The 20,609-nt window shown below is 35.9% G+C and overlaps 1 protein-coding gene across 1 annotated transcript in view; it reads right to left on the reverse strand.

The window, feature by feature from the left end:
- Nucleotides 1-3,876: 3,876 nt before the first annotated feature.
- HCRTR2 (hypocretin receptor 2) overlaps nucleotides 3,877-20,609 on the reverse strand; it is a 32,389-nt gene continuing 15,656 nt past the window's right edge. The window contains exons 4-8 of the mRNA XM_010707821.3: nucleotides 14,816-14,931; nucleotides 9,124-9,344; nucleotides 7,452-7,573; nucleotides 6,140-6,340; nucleotides 3,877-4,070 (exon numbers count right to left, since the gene is read on the reverse strand). Coding sequence (XP_010706123.2) covers nucleotides 3,877-4,070; nucleotides 6,140-6,340; nucleotides 7,452-7,573; nucleotides 9,124-9,344; nucleotides 14,816-14,931 — 854 coding nt within the window. The remainder of the gene's footprint in view (nucleotides 4,071-6,139; nucleotides 6,341-7,451; nucleotides 7,574-9,123; nucleotides 9,345-14,815; nucleotides 14,932-20,609) is intronic.

Here is a 20,609-nt window from a genome sequence, read left to right on the forward strand (position 1 = left end):
CTCACAAGTGATATCACCTGATACAGATATCACAAAATCACAGAATTGCAGGGGTTGGAAGGGACCTCAAGAGATTGCTTAGTCCAACGCCCCTGCTGAAGCAGGTTCCCTACAGGTCACACAAGTAGGCCTCCAGACAAGCCTTGAATATCTACTCACAAGAAGAACCTGCAACCTTTTTGGGCAACCTGTTCCTTTGTTCAAAATTTTAGGCCATTAGTCCTTGTCCTAATGCTACACACCACCAAGAAGAGCCTGGCCTCATCCATTTGCCTCCTGCTTCCCTTCAGATATTAATAAACATTAATCAGATCTTCTCCTTCCCAGGCCGAATGAACCCAGGTTACTCAGGCTTTTCACATACAGGAGATGCTCCAGGCCCTCAATCGTCTTTGTGGTCCTCTGCTGGACTCCTTATAGGAGATCCTTGTCTTTTCTGAACTGGTGAGCTCAGAAATGGATGCAATAGTATAAATGTGGCCTCAACAGACCAGAGTAGAGGGGGAGGATCACCTCCACACTCTTTTTAATGCATTCCAAGGTATCACTGGCCTTCTTGGCCACAAGGGCACACTGCTGACTCGTGGCCAACCTGTTGTCCACCAGGACCCCCAGGTCTTTCTCTACAGAGCTCCCCTAACCTGTACTGATGCATGCAGTTATTCCTCCCCAGGTGCAAGCTACACTTGCTTTTATTAAACCTCAGGTGTGTCTGCCAATCTTCCCAGCTTTGTAACATCAGCAAACTTGCTGAGGGTGGATTCTATCCCTTCATCCAGGTCATTGATGATGATGTTGAACAAGACTGTCTGTTGACTGGGCCAAGAACTGACACCTGGGAAACATTGCTAGTAACACGTCTCCAAACAGACTCTGCTCTGCTAATCACTACTCTCTGAGCTCTACCACTCAGACAGTTCTCAATCCACCTCACTATCCATCCTATTCATCTATTCTATTCCGCATTTTCTAAGTCTCATCACAAAGACGTTGTCAAAAAAAAACAAAAAACAAACAAAACAAAACAAAAAAACCAACAACAAAAAAACAGTGTCACACTCTTTGCTGAAGCCCAAGTACACAGCATCCACTGCTCTTCTCCTATCCAGCCAGTAATGACAACTTAAAAGGCTATCAGGTTGGTCAAGCATGACTTCCCCTTGGTGAATGTATGTTGACTACTCCTGATAATCTTCTTCTCTTTCAATTGCTTGGAGATGGCGTGCAGGACAAGTTGTTCCATCACCTTTCCAGGGATGTAGGTGAGGTTGACTGGCCTAGTTTCCCGGATCCACATTCTTCCCCTTTTTGAAGACTGGAGTGACATTGGCTATCCTTCAGCCTACAGGCACTTCTTGCGTTTGCCAAGTCCTTTCAAAAATGAGACAGCAGTTCAGTAGTCACCTCTGCCAGTTCTCTCAGCACATGTGGGTGCACCCCATGGGAGCCCATGGATTTGTTTGTGTTGATTTTGGATAGATGCTCTCTGACCAGATCCTCCTCAACCACAGGAAAGGCTACCTTTACCTCTTTCTCTTACCTCCAGGGTCTGGGATTCCTGAGTGCTAGTCTTATCATCAGAGACTGAAGAAAAGGTAGCATTCAGAATCTCTGCTATCTCAGTGTCTCCTATTACCAAAGCACCCAACTCGTTTATTAGGGGACTCACATTTTCCCTAATCTTCCTTTTACTGTTGACATACTTAAAAAAACCTTTTTTGTAATTCTTTACCTCCTTTGCAAGGAATAATTCCAAGAGGACCTTAGTCTTCCTTCCTCGTTGCATCCCCACAGGCCCTGACAACATTCCTATATTCTTCCCAGTTTTAAGTTCTTTTTCCACGTTTAATGGATTCTCTTCTTTCCTTTTAATTTATCCAAGTTCTTTGCTCATCCGCACAGGCCTTTTTCCACCTTTCTTTGATTTCTTGCTCTTGGGGATGCTCCAAGCTTGGAAGAAGTGGTGTTTAAGCACCAACCAGTTCTCACGGAGCCCCTTAGCTTAAAATGCTCTAATTTTGTAAAGTTGATGTAATAGTCAGCCTACTTCTCTTCCAGTTCTCTCAAAATTTAATTATAAGTATTAATTCACATGTCAGGAGAAGTCCAGATGCTTAAGATGCTTTTAGTTTTTGCCACATACAAAAGGCATTAAATTCTGTATCACTCACAAAATCTTGCACTCTTTTCTCAGCTATTTCTTTTTATTAATATCCACTGCTCTCTTCTTCAGTATGTTCCATTATCAGTGTAGGGTTTATCTTCAAAGAAAAATTCCAGAAAAAGGTATCTAAGTAGTTCTAAAATTTTATAAAATATAATAAAATGAATAAAGAACTAAAAATATTTGCCTCAAAAAATTTCTTTCAGAAAACCCCATGTTTTGGATGCACATTTTTTTTTCATGAAGATAATAAAGTATTTAGCTGGGTAACCATATTTTATGTACTGGCAAGAATTAGTTAACACTACACCCAACTTTACAATTTCAAACCTTAGATAAGTTTTTATTGTATCACTTGTGTCTGAAAGATATGCCTTTCACTCTGGCTAGAAAAAAAAAAAAGAAGAATTTTGTCAGTGAATAAATTTCATCTCATACTGTTCACACAAAAGAATATGAAGTTCTAACTATTAATAAAATAAGTTCTTAGTAGTGTCATAATATTTTGAGGATATAAGTAAAAGTCAGAAAAGAGAACAAAGAGGAGAAAAAATAATTGTTTTTTCTTACAAAAAAAAAAAAAAAATTAAGGCCAGATCCTCAATTTCCAGCATGTCAAAGGGTTGCAGGAGTCAAGAACTGCCAATGGCCTTTACCCCAAGTACACTAAAGCTCCAGTGATGTATCAGCTTCATTCACCAAGGAAAAATACTACATTATGTGGTAGGGAGCCCCAGGCCAAAGAGTTTCTCCCATAAATGAAAAGTAGATGAGTGAGTACTTCATCTGCTAGAGCAATGAAATATCTCCTCTAAATTTCCAGAGAGAAATACTTTATTTTAGTTGTTCAAAAATCAACATTTTCTTGGCACATAAAATTGTTAAATGTTTGTATCATTGATGCTAAATGGCAGATGAAAGATAAACTGTGAGAGCAAGCAAAATAACCAGTGTTTTCTATTTTAAGAGTATTTGGAGATCTTCTGGAGTAGCACTTGCAGACATTATGGACTAAAAGGAGTTACCAAAGCTAAAATGTCCAGTTCTTCAGAAGTGCTGATACTTGTTATTCCTAGTGGCCTGAGTAGGAATAGCACCTTTGAACGTCATGCAAGTTTTTTTTTAAGTAATTACCTTTTAGGCACTCACCTGAAGAAAAAGAGACTGGCTATTTAGTGTAACCTTTGAAAATATATGTGACTTTCAGCACTTTGAATTCATGTCTCAGAAGCATGTCTGTGCTTAGAAAAGTAGTCTGGAATCTCCCAAAATCAATCTGAAGTGAAACTTCCTTAATACAGAATTTACTACAAGTGGAATAGCAGAAAAAGAAGTGCAAAGTAATTCCAGAATACCACTAGTGCATAAGTATTCCTTGTAAATAAGTCATTAATTAATAGAAACAGGATATAAATAAATATTTGAGACTTCTTTCAAATACGTAGTATTCTTTATATGGTACATTTTAGAACATTCCACAGCATCTAAAATATATAAAAATAAATATCTACAGTATTTACAAAGTATGATACAATCCACTCTTTAAAAAGACTTGTAAAGACGTTGCTTAGCTCATACTGAGGTAAGTAGGTTTCCATAAGACTGAGAAGAAGTAGAAGAGGCAGTCGTTTTGCAGGAATCCTTTTGTCCAGTTGTTCTAGTCTGTAACACAGCTAAAAACAAATGCCATTCTCAGCTGTATTGAGCCAAAGTCATCCTTGCTGTAATTCCATTGAGGTAAGTTTAGTTACACTAGGGACAAATTTATCCCATTCTGCATTCTCTGTGTTGCCAGTGCATCCTGCAGAAATTCTCACTGTTTCATCTAAATTTGAAGACATGTTCACTCCTGGTATGTGGAGATGCAGTTCCATTGACTTCAAAGGGCTGAATGTAGCTGTAATTCCTGTAAGATAAGAATTTTAAGATGAATTTACTGCTTGTAACATGTAGTTGGCTGGCTCACTCTGCAACTGGCATTTTCTCTGAATGGTATAGAGGTGTTGATTTACTAACAAAGTAATCTGCCAGAAAACATTTCAAATTTCACTGTAAATTTTAAAAGACTTCTTGCCTGAAGCCTTAGGGGATTTCTGATGTATTAAACTTCTAAACATTTTAAATATGTTCAATTTATTAAACATGCATTTTTTGGTAAATTGCCCTGTTCCTTATCCATGTGACACTAAACAGCAGAGCACTACAGGTTCCTGTGTCAGTACAAAAGAATGATGACAAATAATAGACTAAAACATCACCTACAGTCCCACTGCCATCTGGGTTTCACTGCTGTGATCTTGCTTACGCCATACATATAGAAATGACAGCACTAAAGGAGAAGGGCAAATCTGGCTAACCTGGTCACAACATGGAAAGTAGACAGTAGTTAATGACCAACCATCAGCTGTCTATTTTGGAGAGTGCTGAAAAGCTTTTTAGGCACTATTGACTGTGTTTATAGGGTGCCAGTACAGCTAGCAAAGCACTAGTGTCCATATCAGGTTTACATGTAGAGATGGGAAGTATTACATGCTTCTGGACCAGCAACATTATGCCTAAAAATCAGGAAAAATTTCAATAGGTAGTTTCTGATACCCGTGTTTACATAACCTAATTGAATCTAGATCTCTTTTGGTTGCTTAAACATCTAGACCACTTATTTGTATGTATATATAAGCACTGAATAAAAATCCCATCCTACAATCCTAGTGGAAGAAAGTCCTCTCTTTAATATCATCATATAGAAGGAATTTATTTCTGGATTTGATTTCCAGCATTATAGTATAAAATCCTTTATACTCTTAAATGTGGAGTATGCTAATCAGCCTCTAGCTGATGCTCCAGAAAAGCATCCAGCAGAAACCTATTTCTGGGTAATCAACACTGATGGATTGAAATTGAACTAAGTAAGTCACCTGGTGAATCTTCTACAGTAGTGAAAGGCACACACCTTCAGATGTAATTAATTCCATTCCTTTTAGATACCTGTATTAAGAATTGATTACCTGTCCTTGGACATACCAAGTTCTCTGTTATTGGTATACAGCTATATAGTCCTAACCTAAGATAACTTTTAGACAAATAGTGCTCATATATCTAGGAGAGCAGGGATGAATTCCATCTCTTGTAAAATCCCACTAGAATATAACATATAATGTATATATATGTAATAAGAAATATAAAATCATAATTTATATGTCATTTTCCACTTATACACAAGACTAGAGAATTGCACAGTCATTTTAGTGTCTACATGAAACTAGCGAAGTTTGAACAAGTTCAGCCTTTCATTTTTAACTATGCTCACCAACCTGTATTGGAGAAAAATCAAGAGTGTCTTCTCCACTGATTCTGAATACATATAAAAACCTATCCAATATGGAAAAGAACATAAAATGTGAGACTAGAAGTTCATGCCAATTTCTTATTTGATCAGCTCAACTCACATCAGAACTCTTGGTGAGCAGATCATTTGAAATAGCCAAGGACACTTGGGTATTTCAAGCTGCACTTTTTTTTTTTTTTTTGGCTAATACAGGTATCTGTTACAAAATGTCCTAAAGCTTCATCTAGTTAGCTCTAATTAAAATATATCTGTTTATAAACAGATTGTAACATCACAGAAAATTATTTTCACATCTTCAGCTATCTGTTCTGTGTTTACTTAGGAAATTAAAGAACGCAGAGGTCCAAAGAAAATATTTAAATGAAATATTTTTACTCTATGCCTTCTCTAATTGCAGCTCAGATTTTGAACGAGATTAAATGAAATTTTGATTCATAAATATATTATCAAATTTGCAGCATACTCTGTAAAATATATTTTGTAACTTACTTTTCTTACTGTAAGTTCTTAATTGTGAACACTTTTTCTCATTATACTCAAAGACTGTTCTATGCACAATTAGATTTTACTAGCACAGCATCAGAAGACATGGGAACAATGATACTGTCAGTGGGTAATTAATGCATTACCATTTGCCGTAAGTGTGTTTATGTTGGTCAGTACAACATGTTCTGAATGTTTTGAAACATTGTCAAAATTGCTGATCTGGGTGGTCAAAGATTTTCGACTCTCTGTACTGGCACGACCTCTTGTGAGTCGTTCATCATGGTGACTGTGAATACCAAAGACGCAACAAGAAAACGCTGCTTTAAATTCTTCTCTAAACTTCCCTGTCAAACAGAAGAAAAGAGTAATGACAAAAAATTATACTGTAAACCATATTTCAATCAACTTTATAGCTTAGAAAAAAAAGGACTTATCTAATGCAAAATTAATCCAGAACATTAACATGTTTTTCTATCACTACTGAAGCAGCAAATGACATTTTAAACAGCTTGGAGAAAGACAAAATACAATCTTCATAAGAAGATATGTGAGGTACAGTATGAGGTCTAAATAATTATTCGCAAGACAGGATGGACAAAGTAGAATGACCTATGAAATTAAGGTATGGATAATTTGTTGATTAACAACACATTAAAAAAACAAACAAACAACTAATTGAGCAATAGTAGGCTTAAATGACTGCATCATTACTTTACATGTGAAATGAGAGAGTTTATTCTGTATTTCAATTTCAATAAATTTTTAAAAATGTATTCAACAGCCTATTAGTCTGCTTTCAGAGCTTGGGATAAATTATTTAGATCATCCTCACACTAGACACCACACACACATATACACACACACACACACAAACCAACACAGAAGGAATATGTGTAGTGAGGACTACCAAATTTTTTTCTCCCTGCTGTAATATCACCAGTTTTGGTCATGATTCTGCAGCTCATAGCCGAATAAGATGAATAACAAACTAAGACAAGCATATACTAGTAAGTAAACAGCATCCTGTCTGGTTCTTTAATGTTGAAACTAATTGGCACAGTCTGGCCCTACAAGTATTATTAAATACTTGCAAACTCCAAAACCTGAGAGCTGCATACAAAATGCCAACTGGGGACAGCGCTTGGGCTGTGCTAATTCAAACATTACCCAGTGATTTAGGAGAATGGTAATTGTTTCAGTCCGAAGTCATGCCAGTCACTTCTCCAACAGACTAATGGCATGGACAGTTGAATTCAAGCATTTGTACTTGGGCCCTGGCACTCTTTTGATTGGTTATAGGTAGATAGTCTGAAGATAATGGGATTCATCAGGGAACAGGATCTAGCTCTCACTGGAGGAGTGCAGCTGATGTTATGCAGTCATTATTCTTATTTACTATGGCTTATTACATTTAAACTATACATTAAATTTGAATTCTAGATAACTGCAACTTACCGCTGAGGAAGTTATAAATAATAGGATTGGCTGCACTGTTTGCATATACAAGCCAGTGTGAAAATGTGAACCAGGCATATACGGTTTCTCTGTCATCAGCATGATTAAACATCCCAAAAACCCTAAGGAAAAAGAAAATCAAACCTGAAAGATGGCAAAATTAGAAATCATATAAAAAGGAGTAATTGCCAAATTCTAGCCTATTTTTTCCTTTGATGACTTATTTGCAGTATCACTGAAAAGCTGATTCAATGCTGTTGTTTGCTTGAGAGTATAAAGTCCTCTCCCTATGGCTCAGCATCTATACTTGGTGGTTTTGCACAATATAAAGCAGAAACACTTCGGAAAAGTGCAGATACATGACTTTTCTGCTATGTAGCAACATCAGTGGGTGCTAGATAAGATGGGAAATGTTGTTTTTGACCCATTTGTATAACTGGAGTTTTCAGCTCTTGGACCGTTATTCAACAGGATCTCTGTGGAATGACTTTTCTGCTATGTAGCAACATCAGTGGGTGCTAGATAAGATGGGAAATGTTGTTTTTGACCCATCTGTATAACTGGAGTTTTCAGCTCTTGGACCATTATTCAACAGGATCTCTGTGGAACTGGCCAAGAACTGAGGTATGGAGGCCACAATAGCAGCTTTCGTACTCCAGAGTAGTGTGCCCTGATTCCTTATGCGCAATGTTTTCATTTTAAACATACATCTACCTGCAGGCCTACTCTACCAGTGTAGTGGAAGGAGCCTCTGTAGTTCCTCTATGGTTTAGACCACATGGGGCCTGAGTTGGAAATATTTCTTTATTTCTGTATTGCCTACTAAGTGATCTGAGCATGAAAAGTGCTTAAATCAGATCTCAGAAATATGTCAGAATTCAGTGAGATGTATTCTAGCCTCCATATCCAACTTTAAAAATCAAATATTTCTCAAGCACCGACAAAACAATGTTTTTTTTTAAGGATCCTTTGCCTCTTGAAGACAGCTGATAGCTTCAAGATCAAACCTTCTGCTATATGTCATTATTTATCAATATGTCAGTGGTCTCAAGAGATGTAATTGTATCAAAACTTATCAAGCTCTGCACAAAAACAGAGTGTAAACAATTACATTTCAAATGAGAGGGAGAGAAGAGGGTAAAAAGTTATAAAAAAAAAAAAAAACACAAAAAAACAACAAAAGCAAAACCCCAAAAACAACAGCTTAATGGAAAAACTGAAGGATTATCCTAAAAATAGATTCAAAACTGGGTTTCAAAACAGTACTTGATGAAGCTTGGGTAAAAGTCCTTGGGGCTAAGCCATTACACTATTTTCTCCTGGCAGCTTTCAGCTGCTGTTTTAGGGAAGTGCACTTCCAGGGTTCATTTACAGAAAACAAGCTGTACTCCCATGTAAATGGCAAGTTTTAATGAGAATTTAAGATAGATCACTTTCATGAGGAAGAGATTACTAATAAGGCTTGTACAATCTGTCCAAGATTTTCAGTACTGTAGATAAGTCAGGTTCATTTTTTTCTTGCAAATATATGCTTATTTTCAATCTCTTTATCATGAAATAAGTAGGCTTTGTCCTTCAAAAGTATCTGTCAGAATATTAAGATTCTCATAACAGAGGATTGATTTTAGACAGAAAACTTTACCAAGTGTTTACATTTTGGGATAAACTTTACCTTTTCAAGATATTGAGGATGCTAATTGGCAGATAGCAAAGTGCAAAAACCAGGAGGACAACCATTAGCATACGTGCTGTTTTCCTTCTTGCACGAATCTGTTTTATTTCAGCTGCCACAGCACTGATCTTTGACTTTGTTGACTGTCCCAGCCCTCGTTGCTGTGCTGAGGACTGCAGAGACTTCCATTTTTTTTGAACAACAGAAGAAGTTCCAGGGATCTAAAAAGGACAGAATAAGGGGCATCCTTATCATTGGCACTTGAAAAACGAGCAATGTAAGTAGTTTTAACAAGAAAAATAGACATATTGACATGTCAAGATAAGCTTGTATGGAGAAGTATTCTGTTTTATCATATTAATTTACACAGCTGGGAGAAACAAATCAGATTTTAGACAAATTTGAAGGAATGCCATTTGTCCAATATACCAACTTAAGCACTAAAATTATCCTTAGTTACCACTTGATTTGCCTTGTTATCTTCAGATTCTCATAATTAACAGCCCTACTTCTACACTTATTTTGCTATGAAGGTCTATGTTAACTGTTATCTCATATGACCGTATTTTATTCTATTAAATATATTGCTAATTTAGGCCATGACACAGATTTCAGTGATTAAAAACAGGGATATAAAACCTACATTAGCCATAAAAATTTCAAACATGAAATCTTGATGACAGTGAAGCAGTTAAAGAGGTTATAGCTAAAATGTGGATCTTGTTGCTGGATATGCAGTAATGAAGGAGGATCACAGAAGAGTGTCAAAACATAGGAAGAGTTAAACTGATTATAGACAACACTCAAGGGCTAGATGTAGCACTGACCTACTAAAAAGATGTCTGTCTTTGCTTTTTGTCCTTGTACAAGCCTTGTACAAGTGAAATAAAGCAATTTTGTTTCAGTTGTTCAAAATTACTTTGTGTATGCAGCCACATGTGCAAGACTATGGATGGCAAGGATTTTCTCAGAGAAATCAATGCCATTTATAATATTTTCAATATTATGCGTTGTAAAAACTTCTTGGGTAGAAGCATAATTCTATAATGAGTAATGCAATTGTCTACAGGATGATGAGTCCCACGAGTGTAAAATGGTTCTCGTTTAAAATTATCTGAAGAATTCACATCCTCTATTATAGAATTTTAAAATTAGATCTTATCCACTAACCAGAAGGGAATGAAATTTTGGATACATTTTTCAGGAAAAAAAAACAAAAACAAAACAAACAAAAAAAAAAAAAACAAAGAAACCAAACAAACAAAGAAACCAAGTTAAAATGGAAACACTTATTCTAAACTAAAAATATGCACATGCAGAATTGTTCTAGAATAGCTATTATGTATTTTTCCATGAATAGCTTCTTTGCATAGAGAAGCCCTTAACTGAGCATCTATGTGCACCATCAAAACTGATTTATAACTATTGGATTATCTGGCAGTGTTGTGTTAACACGAACAAGAAAACAGCAAAGCAAAACAGAGAGAGATACATAACCGTTTTGTTTTGTTGTTGGTAGTTTTTTTCTTTAAACAAAAGTCTGTATGAACACAAAGCAAAAAGGGAAGGGAGGGAAGGGAAGGGAAGGGAAGGGAAGGGAAGGGAAGGGAAGGGAAGGGAAGGGAAGGGAAGGGAAGGGAAGGGAAGGGAAGGAAGGGAAGGGAAGGGAAGGGAAGGGAAGGGAAGGGAAGGGAAGGGAAGGGAAGGGAAGGGAAGGGAAGGGAAGGGAAGGGAAGGGAAGGGAACAAGCCTTGCACTTATTCACTTTCTTCTATTCATTAAGTTAAATGAGGATTCCTACTCATTCAGTTAAACCAGAAATGCTAGTTTCATACCTGGACATATCTTGTTCTATTTAAAGGGATTTAATCTATTTAGCTGTGAGGTGTAGTACTGCAATGTGTACTTGCCATGCACTACAGAGATGGCATACTAAGATTCTGATTCTGGTTTATAGGGGGTATTCTGTATTCCTGTTCTTTTAACTTTGAAGATTTTCCTTCCTTTTACCTTTTACCTTTTTTTTTTTTTTTTTTTTTTTATATAGCAAGAACTCATCAGATAATGGAGATGTAAGCACTAAAAATTCAGCTAAATCTCTACTCACCCCTCCCTCCTGATGATGCTGAAGATTCACAGGAAGAGTTCTGTGACCATCTTTCTTAATAGATGCAATTTCAAAGAAGATAAAGAGTAGCTTGTCTCAGAATAGTGAATGGCTATTTCTACAGAAGTGTTAGATATGAGTGTGTACATGGCTTGTTCAGTTTATGTATGGTCTGCTCAGGTAGAAGCAGCTTTTCTGCTCTGTAAGCAGTCTTCAATAGCAAGATATGATCAAAAGTAGGGACTGTATACAATGTACAGTGCCACTGTACATCAAAGTGACAAATCTTCAGAAGTTTGCATTGAGAGCCTTTCCACATTTTCTACCTATCTACCCTTTATCTTTGTCTTTATTTTGCAAAGAAGTGGGCCTTGCTACTTATAGTCCAATAACGAATGATAAAGTAAGAATTTTATCAGAAAAAAATACCATCTACCCATAGATGAATAGTTGAACTAGGACCATCTAAGGGACAGAACACTTCAGAGAGGTCTACATATACAGAAAGATTTACAAATCAGTATTTAGGTAAACACACACATGTCTTATGTATGTACAAGTATAAACACATTAGTGAAATACATGTATTTTCTTTGGTTACTGAATCAGTTATACAGTTAGTTGTATAGTATACAAGTACAAGGTGTGCTGTTATTCTCAGATGCACCTTTCCTCTATCTCCTCAAATTATTACCAAGGGATTTACAAGTAAACTCAGTCTCCCCAAATGTAAGAACAGCTTGCAAAGAGTTGGAAGGTGTATTTCAGCTGCCAAAATAAAAATGGGCAGGACTCTTGGTTGTTAATATAAAGACTTTAGTGTCAATGCATTTGGACATCAATAAAACCAAGTTTACAGGACTTGATAATATGAATTATGTATCAACTCATTTACCATAAGCCACTCAGTCCTATTTATTTGTTTAGATGTCACTTCTTATCCACTTAAAATCCACAAGAGAACACTGTCACTAAGACACTACTTCCTTTCTAATAAATAAAATAAATTACTCAAAATCCTGGTGTTTGTGGCATGATTGTTCTTCCCTTTGCACAGATGAATCATTGAATCAAAGACTGCAAAGTTTATATGTGAAGATCTGCCTGAAAGGCACAGTCAGTAATTTTAAGATCTCTTGCACAAAGTACAGAAAAGATACTTTGTAAATTTCTCTTATCTTTAGTCATCTGAATGTTAATATGCACAAAACACTCCACTTAAAAGACAAACAAGCAAACAAACAAAAATAACAAAGAAAAACATCAATGAACCTTTAGAAAAACTGTAAGGCACAGAAGGAATTTACTGTTTGTGGTGTTTTTTTCTGTCACATACACCTGGGAGGCATTGCACCTTGCAACAAGATCATCATATTTAACTAAAGTTCTCGTAAACAGCATCATTACTTAACTGAAGATACTATCAAATAATAAACTTACAGTGCTGCATTGATTTGCTCTACATGACTGATTATGGCACACTTTTTGCATCTAGTAAAATGCCTGATGTCTGCAGCCAACTTGCAGTTGGTAATAGATATGAAGTGGTTTTAATTTTACTTACTGCAGACTGTTGTACATACTGCTACCATGTAAGCTAGGAAACAAGGTGTCTGCAGTGTCACATTATTGATAGTCGTAGATGTATAACAGTATTTGTCCTTTTGCCACCAAAAAAACCCTAAATCCCTGTACACTTTTTAGTGGACAAGATGTATAGGGAGAAGAAATACTGAAACAGAACAACTAGAATAACTGAGGAAAAAAAAAAAAAAAAAAAAAAACAGAAAGAAAACCAACCAGAAACACCAAAATGGTTTGTTTCTAGTAACTTATCTTCTGTTTTTAACTTTAATTAGCATTTTCAAACTAAGTTTGAAACTTAGTTTCAAAAAAAAACTTTTCTAAGTTTTCAAACTTTAAGTTAAGAACAATTGCTCACATTAACTAAACTAACAAATAGTTTTGGATTACAGGAGGATTGTAAAGAAAATACAGAAGAGAAGGTTAAGGAATACAGTGGTAAGTTCTTTAAGCACCACAGGACAGAAAAATTCACAGATAATTATTAAGCAATAAAGAACATCTTAGGGCTATGTTAGACTAAACTTCATTTAAAAAGTAACCCAGCAAAGACTTGAAGATTCTTATCTTGAAACTATCTTATTATTTAAACTTATTATTTAAATTTCTAAATGTAAGAAATTAAAAGTAAAAATGATAAACAGTTAGATTATACTCTAGTTTAACCAATAAGTATTTTAAATGAGAATAATTCCTATTCCAATTAGATATCAAAATGCCTTAAAGACAGTTTTGTTTTTTTTTTAAATATATTTTTAATATATTTTAGTTACTTGAAAGAGATATTTTTTGTCACTATATGGTTTGATTTTAATTTTTAAGCATATATATCTTTAGAAATCTGAAATTCACTAGAGATTTTCACAATGACTCCATCTGATCCAATGAGAATATGCTCTTGATATGGTAGATAATATACACTGGCCAGGACAGCCTCAAATTCAGACAGTGTAAGACATGGTTGTGAAAGAGAAAGGGTTCATGTCCATGTCCTGATAGCCACTGTCCAGCCCATTTGAGAGGGAGTATCTTGCATTATCTCTTTAATAGCATGAACTGATTGCCTTTCATAGAATGATGGGGCAGGGGATGGTGGGAGGCTAGAGCTATAGATACATCCTGGACAAAGCAGAAGACAGCAGAGGGAACTGCAGATAGATGTATGATAGATTACGGCACTGTTCACATCCAAAAAATTATTCTCAAGCAACCTGACACCAATTCAAAATGTTGGAGGGGGAAAAGCATTTCTGAAAAAATTTACATGATTTGTACCACTTCGGTTTGCATGTTGTATGCTTGTTTATTTGATATTATTTTGTTCTATATTTTTGTTTACTTTTCTATATTTTTAAAATGAAAATTGAAAAACTAGATGTTCATGTTATAGATTATGCCAATTATTTCTCAGTAATTCACGTCTATCATTACTGATGCTAGCCAGGTTAACATGGCTCACATCAGACAATTCCACTCTCACAATTCTGATAGATGAACTTTCTTGTTCAACTTATGTTCAGACTGGACCTGCTCTGAAACTGAGACTTTACAGAATGAAAAATACAAAAGCAACTGTACAAACTATTAACAAAATGAGGAACTGATTATTCTAACTTTTGGCTGTTACAGAAGAATTCAGCAGTACACAACCACCATATACAATCACCTATGATTTTTCAATATTTCAATATAACATACGAGATCTTTCTACGTTCTAAGTCTTTCAGTTGACTTTTCCTCTCCTTCTGTCCCTCACAGAAGTCCTTCACAGACACAAAAAAGAAGAGTTTTACATTCAGCCTGATTGCCTTCATTTTTGAATTCTCATTTTTTATCCAAAGTAGCTGTAAGCTAGCAATGTTGTTGGACCTGGTGAGAATGTAAAAATCCATGTAAATCAGATCCTACATGACAACATGGAACATATATGGAAAAAGGGTTCATATGAGAATCAGCCATGGTCATAAAAGCAAGCAAAGAGAATTAATGCAAGTGACTTACCTGGCGACACCACAGCTTTCGAAATATTTGCAAATAGGCCAAAACCATAAGACACAGTGGTGCCATGTATGTCACCAGGAAAAAGCATGTGTGATACATTTTGGGGTAAACCTCAGCTGAAAAGATAGTTAAAAAAAAAAGTGTATTTAAATATAAGTACAAGTCAAAATAACTTTGTGCCATTATTCATACAGATATCCATGTCTATTTCAGACACAATACGTACTAATGGAAGATGCATCCAGTAATCTTATTATCAAGATTTATTTTTTAATTGCTTCCATTCCCACTGCCTTCATATGACATGATTTCTTTACATTCTCTACATGATTCTGAAGATTTGCTTTTATTAAAACAGTGAGCATTATCTAAACAGTAACTAACTCACTTTAAGTTGCCTCATCTTTGACACTTTTAACAAGCTGTCTTTAGTTTTAGAATCAGAGATGACCATTATGGAGAGTGACAATATGTTGCAAAACTTTGCACTGTATGAGCAGTTAAATTGCATGATAATTAATGCGTTACATTTTGAACTAGAAGGAAAAAAATAAGTGATTATATTAATTTCTGAAATTTCCCAATTTCAAAATTATGAGATCTCTCACTGAAACTCTGTTGACTGTAGTTCTAACTTCAGAAATATATATCATGGAAGTAGAAAATTGCTATGTAATTGGAACTATATACCATACCAATGAGCAAAATCTTGCTTTTGTTCACTGCTAGTGAAGGCAGTAAAAATATTGCCATCGATATTTCACAGCATTGATGGATATGTGTTCAAACAATTCAGATGAGAAGTGTTTGGCTCCTTACTTGTTTTAAGACTCTGTAGCAAATCATCTTACTAACTTTCACCTGAACAGCTGCAACTATGAGCTCTTGTGAATATCCCTGTGGGAGGCAGTCCATTTGGGTCTTTTTAAAAATTATTTTATTGATTGATTGATTGATAATTAGCAGTAACTTGAGTTTGTATATTTTCTGATGATCTCAAAATTGTTAAATTGTTTTTGTATTTCAGAAAAAGCAACCTCACCACGGACCAAACAGACAGGGAAATATTAACATCCAGGCTCCACAAGCAGAGAGATTAAGGAGAAACTGAAGGCACGTGGCTTACTGGGATCACAGGAGGTCAGAGCTGAAAGCACATTCCTGCTATTCAGGAGGTGCCACCCGCTTTCTCAGTGCTCTGCAGGCAGCCAGGCCCCATTCAGGTGGAAGGACAGTGCATATTTAAAAGGACATCTGGAGTTTATGGCTTCCAATTTACCATTCCAAGTAAAGTGAAACATTAAATGAGCCTAGCTATCTACAAAGGACTGATGAACCAGGTTGGAGGAAAATCCTAAGACTTGCCTTTGAAGTTTAGCCACCTGGAAAGTGCCAGCTGCAGAACATCAAAGGAAAACTGTCCCTCCTCCACCCACAGCAAAGCTCTTTGTAGAACTTTTCTCTAAGAAGCATGACTCTGTTTAGCTTCTCAAGCCAACAAAAAGCTTTAAAGCTGTTCGACAATCACAGCAGAAAGGAGGAGGAAGGGCGTGTTTGGGGTGCTGTTCATTTATCAAGCAAGTGAGTTGCAGGCTCCTTGAATGAGAGCATCAATCAGTCTGTGGGACCTGGCAATACATCAGCTGTCTGATTGGAACCACTGATCCTCTTACTCTAATGCAGAAAGCTGTTTTTGCCATCCACAACTGACTTAATGGACTGTGGGACAGGGCAAAGATAATTCTTTGCCAGAGTAATCATCACTTTAATAAGAAATTAATGATTCTCACATCACTGGCTACTGTTCTGCCGAAAAGAGAGAATGGGACAAAAAGAAAACAAATAGTCACAGGGACTGGAATTGAGGTGGGACTGGCATTCCTATATAGCATGCTTATTCCACCAAATAAATGGCCAGTATCCTACAGTTTTTTTTTGTCTGTTGCAGGGGTTACTAAACAAACTTCAGACTTTATTCTGGTTTCCTTCTCAGATCTGCGTTGCAGTCCCAGATTTTAGTAAGTAGGTAATTTAAGTAAGTAGGCATAAATTTGAAACTACATCTTCCAGTTTTGCCAGAATTTTATATGTGAATATATGTATACATATAAACTGAAAACAACCCAGACTCAAAAGGTTTTATTATAGCTAGCAAAAAAAATATTCCTGTCAGTCATAAATGCACAATTAAATTTGTACCCATATCAACTTATCAATTATTATTTGTACCCATATCAACCATATCACAGAATAGGGAAAAATAGCAATTTTTTAGAGCATCCATGGAATATTTCCATATTTTCTAATCTCAGGAAGATGCTGATGCATTTTTGGACTTACAAATATGCAGAAGCAAAACAGCTTAAAAAGTACACTTTTAGAATAAAGCTCAATAAGTAAAAATGTTAGAAAGTACCTGCACATAGTAGAGAAAATTATATTACACAACACAGTTGCTTTCAAAGTGTGTTCCTGTGTCAGAGTACTTACAACTAGTTAAATGCTAAAATAACATTTCAAAGCAGTTATATTATTCTTGCAGTATCAATCCATCACAATGCCAAGCATGATTTCAGTATTCACAGTAATCTGGCTTCCTGCTGCATTAAAACATTCCTTACGTTTTGCTTTAAATTCTGCATATTTAAACCACTTAATATAGTTCAAAAATTCTCACTACTTGCATTTATTTTGGACATAATAACAAAGTTCGTTTGCGTTTTTAGTATCACTCACACGGTGTTCCAGGTCATATCTAACTCAAGTAGCTTCTAACACTATGCAACAGAGTTGTGCCTGTTCAATAGCTGCACAGTGCTCTTAAATAACTTACAGCATTGATCAACATTCAGGGTCTGTTTGTTCTTTTCTACACTCCAGGTAGCAATACAGGATGTACAAACCTTCATGTAACGATGCAATTTCCAGCTATGTTATTTTCCAGAATTAAGACAGTATGTTTTTCTACTATTTTATGAGTAATCTAGGAGGAAATGGAACACAAAGTCTTCCTCTTGTCTCCATTCAATCATATAGTATTTGGAAAGGATTATCTCCATATCATATGCAAAGAGGTTGGCTAGTGCACTTTGGCTAACACCCTTTTCACGAACAGCTCTAAGAGAATGTGTTTAGCTGGCTTGGACACATTATGAGCTCATTTTAATATATGTTTCTTTTATTTTGGCACTTTATCATCAAATTCAGCACACAGCAATTACAGACTATTATAGAACTGTGGCCAACGCTGGCTCCTTAAGTGAGTTGGATCCTTCTGCACTCCCAAATAAAATATTGTTATTAGACAGTACTCAAAATGAAAAACCCTCAGCCTAGAATTGGCAATGAATTTTATATTCAGGAATGCCAGAAGCAATTAAAAAGGAATTGCGTCTTGTTTTAGATTGAACTATTACACCATTTGCAGTCACTGGCATCTGTCCAACCACATGTTTGAAATCTTTTTATTAGTCAGAGTGGCTACTATTTGTTCTCCATTTAGGAGCCCAAGTGTCACAGTATGGTTCAGACTTCCAGACACTCACCAGACTAGTACAGTTTTTAGCAGCTGAACCTAAGTCTGGGTACAGTGCTGTCTCCTGCTTTGGCATTTCTGACATTTTCCTGGACTGTTCCAGACATCCTCCTGTCTGTTAGTCCCCCATAGCACCTCATGTTTCAACGGTCCTAAGTTCCCAGATCTAGTATAGAATTCTGAAATACTTTGGAAAGTGTCATCAAGCACCTCCTGTTAAAATTTCAGTCTTGACAATTCGCAGTTTAACATCCTTGGGATATAAGGTGCACATGATACTCTGAAAAGATTTCATTAGATGTATCTTAATTTTAGACAACATAAATTATTTCCAGTTCTAAATGAAGCAGTTAGCATTCAAATATAAGCATTTTCCTCTTCACGCAATTTCATTCTCCTGTAGAATTTGCTCTTGAGTGCCTGCAGTTTCAAGCACATGTACTCTCTCTTTGCAAGTATGACTTCTTAGGAACAAATTTCCTTCTTCTTCAACCTCCTCCTGGTTAGATCTCTTTCACCTTAGATACTCTATAGTCAAAAAAGGCAAAATAAAACTCAAGGAAAAATGCAAGTGTTCTCATGGAAAATATTAGCTCTTTAATCATTCTTCTGTCTGCAGTGCTCATCCATCTTTTCTAATTGATGTCCTCTTATGCACGTTTTGTTTTTCTATTTGGGGGTCTTTGTGATTTCAAACCCAGATTCTCAGTAGAAAAGTTACATCTTCTATGCAGTGGCCCAGATAACTGTCTTTAGACAATTCAAATTGTATCAAAATTATTTATGACTAATGATACTCCATTCTGCATGATTAGAAAGAGATGTATTATATTTTATCATCATGGCTAATATATAGTTAACTCTACATTTACTAAGACATATCATGATTTGAGCAACCTACTTGTATCTTAATAAGCAGAAAGGTCATCTTCTCAAGTTACTAAGGTAAGCTATTATTACGAGGTGATTAGAGGATTATTTTTTAAGGGCATAAGAAATGCACTAGAAGAATAACTAGCAATAATGGCACTTTATCACTAGAAGAAGAATTAATTGAAAAGGCATCAGGATAAAAATAGAATTGTTATCTTAAGTAAAATGAAAAGCTTTCCCATTTCAGAAAACTTTAATGGATTTCTAATGTGAAATTATTTTATGCTCAACATCAATTAAAAAAAAATATTTGGAGTGTTGACTCTTCAATCCTGAATCCAAGCACAAAAATACCTCAATTCTGCATGCAAGAGCTTGCCTTTACTGTTCCCATTTCATCTCTCCTGATGTCTGAGTAAAGGCTAACAGCATCACCTGAAGATAAATAGATTTCACTTTGGATATATACACTTCATTGGAGTAGAGCCTGGGAGCTTCTTTTATATAATGGGTACTTCAGCTCAGATGTATTGCGGGCTGCAAGTATTCTCATTCAGTACTGAATAAGACAGTTTTTGAAATAGTTCCACACTTACTATGGATTCAAGTCTGAAAGACAAATTTTCCTGTTGGAAATCAAGAAGAGGCCAATGGAGATCTGGGAATTTTGAGATTGTGTTCCCTGATGAGATACTCTCCTGACTCCTTAATTAATTAACTACAGTGCTTTCCATCATTTTCAATTCCTAGGTTGATTAAAAGAGTCTTTGCTTCCAATCTAACCTTCAGGTGAGGAAGTCATGGATAAATAACCCCAGAATGATTGGACACATTTGTACTCAGAGTGAATATTGTGAAAGAAAATAGTCACAAAAAATACTGCAGATTGGGGTTCAAAATACATAGGCGAATAAAGAACAATAGAAGTACAAATGTGCCACTCCAATAAAACACCAACTACAATACTCCCATCTGAACAGGGTCTTACTTTAACCTACATACTGTCTGCACATCTTTTTGTGTGGAATGACATCCAGCTAGCTAATGGCCGTATCTGCCTCATTGCCTTGTCCCAGAGGACTAACAAGGATGAAGAAGATAAAGAACAGGGAATTCAAAAGCCGTTGTCTTCACATTAATTCCACAATGGCCATACAGAGGCTATTAGCAGGGGAGTAGCACATGGAAGCACCCTCAGCAGTTCAAGCTGCTTGAACTTATTTATCACAGTAATTAAGTAGAAGTGGTCAAGTTGCAGTTCATTATAATTGTTCACAGGACTGGAATCATCAACAGACACAACTCTGATGGAGAATACAATTGTTATATAGAATGTCTTGAGGCTATTAAACAATCACGTGTTTTGGCAAACTTGGCTTTATTTTC

The sequence above is a fragment of the Meleagris gallopavo genome, chromosome 2 (assembly GCF_905368555.1).
Source record: "Meleagris gallopavo chromosome 2, MGAL_WU_HG_1.1, whole genome shotgun sequence".
Lineage (NCBI taxonomy): Eukaryota > Metazoa > Chordata > Aves > Galliformes > Phasianidae > Meleagris > Meleagris gallopavo.